The 11,202-nt window shown below is 40.1% G+C and overlaps 1 protein-coding gene across 1 annotated transcript; it reads right to left on the bottom strand.

The window, feature by feature from the left end:
* Positions 1–2,210: 2,210 nt before the first annotated feature.
* On the bottom strand, positions 2,211–9,270 carry ccnd1 (cyclin D1). Its single transcript, XM_075464247.1, has 5 exons — positions 8,870–9,270; positions 7,270–7,485; positions 6,269–6,428; positions 5,277–5,425; positions 2,211–5,168 (listed from the first exon to the last, which is right to left on the bottom strand). Exons 1-5 carry the CDS (start codon positions 9,065–9,067, stop codon positions 5,013–5,015), a joined length of 879 nt encoding a protein of 292 aa, XP_075320362.1. The 5' UTR covers positions 9,068–9,270; the 3' UTR covers positions 2,211–5,012.
* Positions 9,271–11,202: the final 1,932 nt, after the last annotated feature.

The following is an 11,202-nucleotide window of genomic DNA, read 5'->3' as shown; positions in this document are numbered from 1 at the left end:
GGGGAAGAGAGTTTGTTTTTTCCCCATTTAAAAAAGATTGATTATTTTTCTCCTCTTTCAGACCTCTTTCAGTCTTCCCTATCAATGATGTGGACTTCACCTTCTCAAACCAGTTTCCATTATCTTTGAGGTGAAGGTGGGCTGCTAAGTATTGACCTGAAACTGACTCTTCTGTGTTGTGCCATTGGAATGGTTTAATTTGACCTTATATAGAGGTCAGGGGGCTCCTCACTGCATGGGACTGCATATGCACTTTTAAGTGCACTGGGATGTTCTGTTTGGAGAAAATCCTAGTTTCTCAGACTCTCCTGTGGTGTACAGGATGACAATATTTTGGCACCTATTCTTTTCCACTTGATTCCTTGTTGTTTCCAAATTTTGGCACGAACAGCACAATTTCTGTGGTTTTATTTGCTTACCAAATAATTCAAGTCATAGTTATCGAATAACTATGGGCTTAAAATGAGGAGTCCCACATTTAATTTGAGAGTATTCATATCCAAAGTTTTGATTTATAAATGATAGCTTTGAGGTATATTTAACCCCATTTCCAGGTGTTAAAGTGCCTGTCCTCTGAAACTAATGGACATTGCTGTGGAATTTCAGTGTTCACACAATGTGAGTTATACAATTAAAGATTGTTTAAAAAAAAAAAAGACTGTTTTACTGATTGTCTCCAGGTACATTTTCCACAATGGTGAGGAAAGTTGGCTGAGAGCAGCAGGAATGCTATAATAAAGAAAAATATCACAATTTCAACACTAAAAGGCAATTGCAATATCAACTCGAAATCCTTGTTGCAACACTACAGAAATCTTACAGTCATAAACTGACATATACTCACATATACTGACATATACTAACATACTGTCATATACTGACATAAACTGACAGAAGATGTAATTGTTGGCACTTTCTATCTCAAGGGTAAGGGTAGTTGTTGTTATTTCATTCATGAGCATTTATAAATTGTGTGCCGGAAGTCATGATTTAGCATCACCAGCAGGTTTACAACCTCTGATGGCAAAAGTAAAAAGTGGAGAATAATAACCATAATAGAATGGGCTAATTACACACATTGCACATGATTGGTTGACGAGATGCATGGAAGTTGCAAATACATCTTTAGAAATGAAAAAGCACCAAATCATGTTCACCAAAAATCCAACAAACATTATTTTAGTTGAAGGGAGGTTGAGAAATGCTTTTCATTGCTTGTGTCTTAAACCGACAAAAAATTGATGACTGGGAACAAAAATAAACTTTTCTTTTTTATAATTTTCTTTGTTTGTGCTTCACGTTGTTTTCAGAGGGATCCAAAGCCACAATAGGGGAGTTTTATTTCCATTGTTGCTACATTTATCACATCATTAGAACTGGTCTCTTCACACAACTAAACGAAGCAGCTTCAACATTGTTTGCGTGGGTAATGAAGAAAGAAGAGGGAGAGAATGTAAGAGCAGCCCTGCAGAAAACACAGTGCTTTTTGTCTGGATTAGTTCCTTCTCTTTTGGTGCAGCTCTTTCACAACTTGCACATCAGATGATTTTAAATGCCTGATCATATGATCTCTTAGTAATCTTTTGGTGTACCTGAGTCAATCTAATGTAGATGACAGGGATGTTTCTTGTTTAGGACTAATGCTTTGAAGCGCAAGGACATTTGACTGCTATAGACTAATATACCGAATGCACACTATTTGTACAATGACTTTAGGTCACGTTTAGTCTCCTGTGCCCTGGTGGTTTAACTTTTTACAATGTATTGTTTTGTTTGTTATCTCTAATTTCTCTTCACTTTGAGATGTGGTTAAAAGCCAAAAGCATCACAGACCTGCAGCACTTACTGGCTTTTATGGCATTTTCAGTGCAACTGTTTATTGAGAAGGCCTGCATATATTTAAGAGATCTCATTTCCATTTCAAACATGTTCCTTCATGATAATAAACACACTGTTCTTAACTTTATGTCAATCCCCCGCACTTCATCTTGCAGCAGGTAACATTAAGTGGCTTGATGTCTTCTCATTTGTGGAGTAACACAAGAGTAAGTGTCGTGGTGTATCAATAGAAAGCTGAAAACTGTTCCTAAACATCTACACTGTATTACAGTGCTGTGATTGCTGTTCATTCTCTATTACAGTGGCGTGGGATTCAGTCTAATCACAAATCATTTTCCTCTTGACAAAAACAGACAGGCAGTTTTCCAGACTCCATCTAATTCATGTCTTTATTGTGTTGTTGACACAAAGATGAACACACTTTTTGTCCCAGTTGGAGGCAACTGGCATGAAGTAGACACAACTGTGTTGAAAGATTTGTGAAAACAACAAAACAGTCTATGGCTTACTGAGCATGACACTGAATCTATTTACAAACTCAAATCAACTCATTGACAGTTTGAAAATTGGAGCACAAAGCTTTTTGTCTTTATAAATATAAAAAGGGGGAGGAAGAATGGCCACTATAGGCCTATGGGGGGTCGTGGGGGTAAAGTCTCTCTCACTGAGACAGCTTAACACTCAACAGAGTCATACATATCCCATTTTCTGTTATGGCACCAGTGTCAAAGCATGCCCTAGCCTTGCTGGTTTCCATCGTGATGATTCACCTCAAGCAGGTTGAACACAGCTGGTAGGCACCGAACCAACAAGTAGAATAGAATAACTAAACAAATAAAAAGACTAAAAATTAGAGATAGATCTTGACTGTCACATGAGGTATTGTGGATCAACATATATTTGTACACTGTCTAATTTTTCCTTGTTTTTTTTTTTTGGAATAGTTGCGAAAATCATATTACGGAATTATAAACAAAAAAACTGATCACATAGAATCTACACAAAACAACAAATGAGGATGTCAATAACACAATTTTCTATGAGAAAATTCAACCCTAGAATGGCAGTATATTGACATTTATATGTATAAAACAAAGACAAAAAAAAAACAAAAACAACCAAAATGTAGCAGCAAACAACAGGAGAAAAGCATTGTTTTAAAATCCTTTTTTTTGTCATCTTTTTTTCTTTAAACACGTAGCTGGGACTTATTTTCTATAGCAGCGGAATACAAGGAGTGTTTCTCTCCTACTTTCTATCCTTAATGTACAATCAGAAACCTAGTGTACGGGGTTCTTACACAGCTTGACACACTCCCAGAATTCAGTAAGTTTTCCACTCTTTGATTCAGAAAGGGCTCCATCCTGTGTAAGAGCCCTGACTTGAACTCTACAGCAATAAGACACACCTTTCGGTGAGCCTTCACCCTTTTTGCCACTTTTTACCCCTTGGTACTGTTGCCAGCTTTGCTCTCCACCTTTTTTAGGCAAGTCCCCAAGAAATGCAGCCCACGTCTTTTAGGTTTGTGCAAAATCACGTCAATAGCCTCATCACTCCTCTTTTTTTAAGCTTCATCCATTTCCCATAATCCATGAGCAGTATTCACACTGAGGTCGAGTATCAGGAGAGATGCTGTCCTGGTAATTAAGAGGCAAACCAGAGTTGAAGTTTTACCATGTTTCTAGACTGCAGGGCTGCTCTGAAGGAGGAGTTAAGCTCATTGCTTTTGAGTTAAACATCAGTAGGTGGAGCCACGGTCAGATGCAAGCTATAAAAATAAATAATATGTTTTACTTTATAAAAATAAAGCATTATTTTAACTATAAAAATGATACATCTTTTTACTTTTACCTCTGAAGTTTTAGCCTTTGGCTCTGCATGCTGAGGTTTAACTAAACTGACAAAAATATCAGAGCAGCTCTGCTTGCATGAAACACTGCTGAAGTAAAACTCTACGAGACCGGAAAGGAAGCTATGGCAAGCCAGTGGCTATGAGACTGTGGCACGCAGCATTGTTTTAAAGAATGTTTCTGCCACAGAGGCCTTTTCTTTGTCTCATTAGAAAAATCTGTTCCAGGTGCAACTGCATGCAAATAAATGCTGCACTCCATCTCCATCACCGAGAAACTTCAGCTCAACCCCCCTAATCCATTTTCATATTCTTTTACCAACTTTATCACTGTGATTTTTTTGTCGAGCCAGCGTTGCTGACTAAAAGTGCTTTTTAAGAAACAACATTGGAATGGTTTTAGGTCTAACTACTCAGAGAAAGAAAACATAACAGACTGTGGACTGATCCTTATGTATGCATTGATTTGATGTTATCAAATTACAGCAAGCTGAAATGGGTAAAATGAATGTTGTCAAGAAATGAACAAAGACTTCCATTTGTCCACATTAGCAGCCCATAGTCTCTAGGATCATAAAAACAGAGCGTCACTCACTACACTGGTTTTAAAAAAAACCTAAAAGCTTGGAACAGAAGAGGTATAAGACTAAATGATGACTAAAATAATACAATAAAGTGACTAAACATAAGCAAGCAGAGATAAATGAATGTCTGCACTACAAGACAAACATGGGAACTCGGGATAGTTTCAAACATTCTAGATATAATACAAAAGAAATGGAAACAAAACAGAATATCTGTTTTGATAAATGTCAGGGCTCAGGTGAGAGCCTGAAGACAGACTACAAGGACCTACTGTACATGACACTTTGGGATGTTTTAGTAGGCAAGTTGAGTCTGTGGTAATTTAAAGATTCCTAGTTTAATGTGTGAGGGAATAAGAAAAATACATTTACTAAAATATCTGTTTCTGTGGCATCAACTCCAGCCCACACAGATCAACAAGATTCATCGTCTTTTCTCTCTGGTTCATTTCTGTAGTGTTCAGTTCTTTTCCCAAGAGGGGAGGGGACACTGGCAGAAAACGTGACTTGGGGTATGTTGCATGGCGGTCGGGGAACTCTGTCTTGTCTTGGCAGCCAAAGTGGACAGTGGGTATATGAGTGACATATTGGCCAAATAGTAGTCCAAAATGACGCAAAAGCAAAGAGGATGGGATGCTGAGTTCAGATGAGACAAGCCCTTCCCGACCCTGCCACCAACGCCTTCTGATCACAACTTTCCCTTGGTCATCAGGTTATGAGCGATGTCGCTCTTAGTTGTCTCAAATGTTGATGTCTCTTACATCTGTGGGCGTACAGGACAGGTCCACTTCCTCATCCACACGTTTGGTTTCTGTTGAGCTGCTGTGCTGCTGAGCCTGCCGCAGGCTGGATTCCAGCAGGGACTCTATCTGCTCCTGACATGACCGTAAGCAGTCCTGAGAGCACACAGGCAACAATATTAGATGTTAGATCATTGCGGTTCGAGAGATGTGTGAGACACCTCCACATTAATTGGCAATGGGAGAGAGTGTGTGTTTCCATACCGGGTCACTGCGAATGACCTGTGACAGGAAGTTGGTGAGGTTCTGGGAGGACAAGGAGGCATCTTGGCTCTTCAGGTACAGACCTTGAACAGCCGCCACCACACTGCCTGCTGCCACCATAGACGGAGGACTGGCAATGAAGTTGACATCTGTTGAAACAGCACAATCCTTTTAAAAAACAGAACTTCTAATCCATAGTTTTCACTGCGATTCTAAAAGTCATTTCCTTCAAAGAAGAAAAAATTATTAGAACTATTGAATATGACACCACATATTCTCAGAACTGTTTGTTCTAGCAACAGACACCTGACATTTAGGTAACAAATACTGACTCCACACCAGAGAGAACTACCACTTGGTCCTTTTCACAGAAAAAAAATCACATGATTACTTCATGACTAATTACCTAAATATTTAGCGGAACTATGCAACTTTTTCATGGTCATAAAATTGCTTGGCAATCATCAGATTGCTTGGCTGACCCGTTCTGATGAAAACGGTGACATTTCCATCTCCATCTGGTGGCCCTAGCCCGAAACAGCGCTTGCAACTTTGCCTGTGGCGCCGCGTGCTTTGTTTACCTCTGGAAGTCTCGCGACACACGAGAGCCGAGAACTACTGCTTCACGGCAGGTCGTAAAGGGCTCTGAGCCGAGCCAGGTAGCCTGATAAGACACACCCTCTCTCCATTAGCTGTCGACGGCTAAATTGAATGCGGTTAGCTTCTAGAGTAGTAATATATAATATGGCTAGACTGTCGCCTTATTTTCTACAGAGCTCCCCCTACAGCTTTGGGGTGTGTATTGCATGGTAAACAAACCCCGTATTACTGAAAGTTGCATAGCGCCGCTTTAACTAATAATGGGAACGGTCATGGTGAGAAAACAAGACAGCGGGCTGTAAAGAAGATACAGGTTAACCCATGAAAATCTGTTGGGTGTATGCATATATTCATATGACAGGAATTTATATCAAGACAAAAGGCCACCTCACCTGTAGCACAGAGGGCCACAAAGGTCTGAGCGTGTTTCCTGAGGATCTGCTTCGTGGATGGGTAGATCTTCAGCTTGGACAGGAAGTGCTCAATGAAATCGTGAGGGGTGACTGAAGCCAGATCCCACTTGAGCTTGTTGAGAACCAGCAGTTCCATCTGCTGTGGATGGACCAGACCAGAAGCATTCATGCACTGAGCTACTTACATGTAGAGAAATATATACTTCATCTTGTATTTGCTTTGACATTCAGCTTAAATGCTGCCATTTCATTAGTGCTTATGATTGTAGAAGTGAATGTGTATGTGTACAGCTGAACTTAATTTCCTTCATTTTTATGTACTTTTCTCTCTTAACATACCCAGCAGCAATGTTCTATACTTCCATATTTCTATAAAAAGAAGAACTAATATATCAACCTAAGCAGTTATTCGAATATCTTAATATACCAACCAACCTTCCAATGATATTAAAATAACTGCATGCAACACATACTCTGTTTAGAGTATGTGGTGCTGTCCATTGCAGAAAAAAAAAACAAAAAAAACTATACATGATTAAGTTGGGCTGAAGTCTCTCCTCCCATCTGATAGATTCAGAAGATGAGAAACCGCAGCACAAACTAAATGTCAGGTCAAACATAAAACTGTGTCACTGTCGCTCTCATTGTTGTCATTGCCAACTGTACACTTCTGTCCCAAAACCACTAGATGTCACTATAACTCTGTTTTTTTGGCAGTTACTGAAACCATTCATGAAACCTGAGAGGCCTTCCAGTCGCCATGGGAAAGTAACAAGCAGCCATTCACATACTGCTGCACATTTTTACCTTTTATTTTTATCATCTATGCCATTTCAACGCTATCAATATATTCCAATCTTGGTTATTCTGGCAAACCAGATGACCCGGAAAACTTAGTATTCTGGTCATGTGGCCTCCAGTGCATGCTGATCATGTACTGTATGTGTTATATAACATCCATGTCTGCAGAGCTCAATTACCAGCAGTTCTCCGGGCTGGACCGAGTTGTCCGTGTAGATGCAGAGTTTCTCCGCAGTTAAGGGTACAGTCTCCTTCATCTTGGATGCTAGAAACATGCATGTAGCTCCGAGAAGCTGTAGTCTTGTTTTCCTGGTTGCCTCCACTGATAAAAATCTGTCCAAATAGTTCATAGCCAGCGGGAAAACCTCCTCCTCGCATTTCTGTTCTTCGCAAACCTATGAGGTGAGAAACGCACTTTAGAGATAACTGTTGTTTGCAGTAAGAAATTCCCCCAATCATTACCAAGTCTTTGCCCCCACTGACTCCGTGTCCTTGTCCGCGCACAGCTGCTTGCATTAAATAGCTATGCTGACCACAATCATCCGAAACGAAATTAGAAGAAATAAAACATTTTACGATTTTTCTGCACTTGAATTTCGTGTTTAATCACAAGCTATTCATAGTAAACTATTTTGCCATGGAACCTAAATCATGTAAACCCATGATATAAAAGCTTGTTTTGTATTGAACCGGCCAATTCAAGTAAGTGTTGCAGTCGTGAAAATAGTCGGGAATTAGTCTGCAGTCAGTTCTGACTGGGACACAAAGGTGGCGTCGACGCAAGTTTCACTCTAATTTCAACTTCGTCATCTTTTCAAAAAATATTTAGAAATATTTAAAAATTACCAGGCTGTGTGTAATTAGCATGTAAATGATCCTCATCGAATGCCTGATCGGATGGCAATGAAATTTGCCGAATTGCAATTGCCCTGAATTTTAAAAAAAAATATTTTTCAGACAAGGTTTCTTCACGCGCTGGAGGCGACACTTCCCCCCTGATCCCCAGTGCACAATTTCAGAAATTAATAAAAAATATAAGCCAACAAAGAATTGAATCCAAAAGTTCATGTAAATGTTCTAAAACATGTCATCTATCAAACCCGACAGCTAAAATCCATTGATTTATTTCACACCTTTAAAAAATGTCAAATTTTCGCAGCGACCTTCACAGACAGCGCTGACTCCTCGGAGGCAAAACAAACTTTACCAGTTGACACCAGCCGAATAAGCGTTAACAGTTAGTTTGTAAGCAACTCGTGGTAAAGATGTATTTCTGGTTTATTCAATCGCTTTACTGTCATTGCTGTTCGCATTATGGATTTTTAACGATATTAAAATCTTCCTCATACACGACAACAAAGATGGCGCGTAATAAGCTACTGGCACGGGCCAGACTGCATACGTGTACATTGCTGTTATTTTGGAAAAAAATCTCATCCTAATACTTTTCAGAAGATTCTGGAAAACATAAGTCAAGAAATAAAGCTTTAAAAGGTATTCATGGTGGAAAAGGACTTGGATTTGGAGACAATATCGCCGCTATAGCCAGAGGACCACCCAGCGCTGCTCAGGGCATATAGGCTACTTTTCAGAGCTTTTAAGTGACATGCGGAATAAAATAGCTTACAGTAACATCTCAGAAGCACAAACTTTTACATTAACGCTAATGTATTATGTTTTTGGGGTTTACACACGAGTCCAAGCCAGCAACAGACTACTAGTGAGGTTGGCTGCGCTACTTATTTACAGATGGAAAGTTAAAGTGAGGATATAACCAACCTCTAACATCCAGGTGGCTAGTATTTTCCTCATTTTGGGTATAATTTCTTTCTGAACACACTTGAAGTAGTTCGGCGACGGAAGGTAATTTTCCTCTGCCTTCAGCATTGTCTGTAGAACTCGGTCGTTGAGCAGGTTGACGTCCTGGTAGGCTCTCCTGATGGAGTCCACCTCGCAGCACAGCAGCTGGTCCTCCATAATACTTCTGCTATGAACAGCTTAGAATGATCGCCGCCGACAGTGTGGCCCCGTTAGAAGTGTCCCCGCGTTGTAAGCAGACGCAGAGCAGACACAAGGCTACAGTCGGCCACTTTTAAATCACTTTCTTCTTGTTGGGCTGCCGTCGTTCTGTTACTACTCCTTCGGTGTGCGCGAGCCCTCTGAGGATCAGACGATTCGCTCAGCGAGACAAAAACCCTGCTCCGCGCTACCTAACACGCGCGCGCATGCGCACGCACGCACACACTAACTTTATCAGTGAGCGCGCACTGGGAACAAGTGGGCTCGGGGGGAGGTGGAGGGGTGTTGATGGGTTATGACGTCAGCTGTTGTTAAGAGGGGGGGTCAAAGAGACACGGAATCTGCTAAGGAGTGCTCGAGGAAGGGAGTGTGTTATATATTCGTATATGTATATATGTACACACATACGTATATATCTGTCTATATATAGATAGATATATATATATCTATCTATATATACATATATATATTATTTTTTTTTTAATAAATATAGTATAGGATATACATACATATAAATATAATTTTTCTATAGCCTATGTACAGAAGGAAGCTGATAGACGGAAAGACCTCCCCTTGCCCCCCCCCCCCCCCTCCTGGTAGCATCTGCGGAGGAGGTGGGAGGTCCGAGGCCGAGTCTGGGGAACGTCTGTCGGCTGACCTGGAAGAAGGGAGGGGGAGGGGGGGGGGGGGGCATATTATTGTCGGTAGGGGGCGATAACAGACCTCCTCCCTCTTCCTCGTCTGTCTCCATGAGACTGAATGAAAGCAGCAACACTCAAAGCTAACATGAGGTGAGCACATGGAGGAATTGTGAAAAACTGCTTTATTCATTCATCCTATTTACTCCACATATTGGGGGGAGTGCTTTGCATCAAAACTACACTTTTAACCCTGTTAATCAGCATCTTAGAGGCCATCTTTTTGGTTGTGTTTTGGTATACTTGTTAATATAATTCCTGACTGATTCTGTTAGTGTATGAAAAAGGGCTACAGTAAACTCCCCATACACGGAGCAGGTAAATCAACAACCCAAACCTGTCCATTGTGGTTGGCTCTGTTGGAGTTTTGACTAGTTTTGTCAGTGAAAGGAACCCTGCTTTGTTGGATAAAATGTATGCTTGGATCTGAACTTGATGGTCTATGTCGGAATAAATTAGCTGAATTTGATCACTGTAAGAATCAACATATTTGGGAAGACATGTAGTTGTATGCTAGATTATTAAAACTTTACTCAGTGGAACTCTGGACTGCTGTAGAACTGGAGTCCAGTTTTAGGTGGAGGATTTCAGCATAGTCCAATTTACTGAAAATGAATCAACAAATCATTGAGGCCTGTTTAGAATGAAGACATTTTTAGTGCAAAAAGTGAAGTTTAAAGACTGTTCCTGACACACACACACACACACACACACACACACACACACACACACACACACACACACACACAGACGGGAGGAGACTGGAGTTGCACCAATGGGAGGAACTGCTGTTACTAGGCAGATGTTGGTGTAACTCTTCATGTGGGGAAAAGTTCATTGCACTGGAAAAGTTGACATTGTATTGATAACCCTATCAAAGTCCTTTGACATAGACTTTCAAAGAAACAATACAGATATTTTCTGTTGACAACTTTCTGCTGCTTCATTCATTCAAACCAGAAAACCTTTTGAGACCTAAGAAAGTCCGTATCAATGGATCAATACAAAGCAGATCAGCTAGACACTGTAATTTTCCAAGTTATGAGGCTGTATACTTAAAACCTAAAAGTATAAACTGATCACATTTTAATCTAGTTTCAATATGAATCAGAGCTTTTCACATTCCTGGAATTCCTCTCTGGGCTATGGGGTTGACTACCGTAATGCCTGCAGAGGGTTACAAATCAACATAACATATATGTTTAACTTGAGTTTACATATGTGACAATTCTATATTTCTTGGTTTTTCCAAACTTTTTACCTTCACTTTCAGTTTTCATTCAGAAAACTTTAAAAATGATGTATTATGGTTCACTTATATATTGCAAATGCTTTTTCAGACATATATTTTATGGGGAGTATTAATACGACCTGTGCCTCACAACTGGACCTAAG

This window comes from Odontesthes bonariensis, chromosome 1 (genome assembly GCF_027942865.1).
Source record: "Odontesthes bonariensis isolate fOdoBon6 chromosome 1, fOdoBon6.hap1, whole genome shotgun sequence".
Lineage (NCBI taxonomy): Eukaryota > Metazoa > Chordata > Actinopteri > Atheriniformes > Atherinopsidae > Odontesthes > Odontesthes bonariensis.
This window is presented reverse-complemented; position numbering and strand designations above follow the sequence as displayed.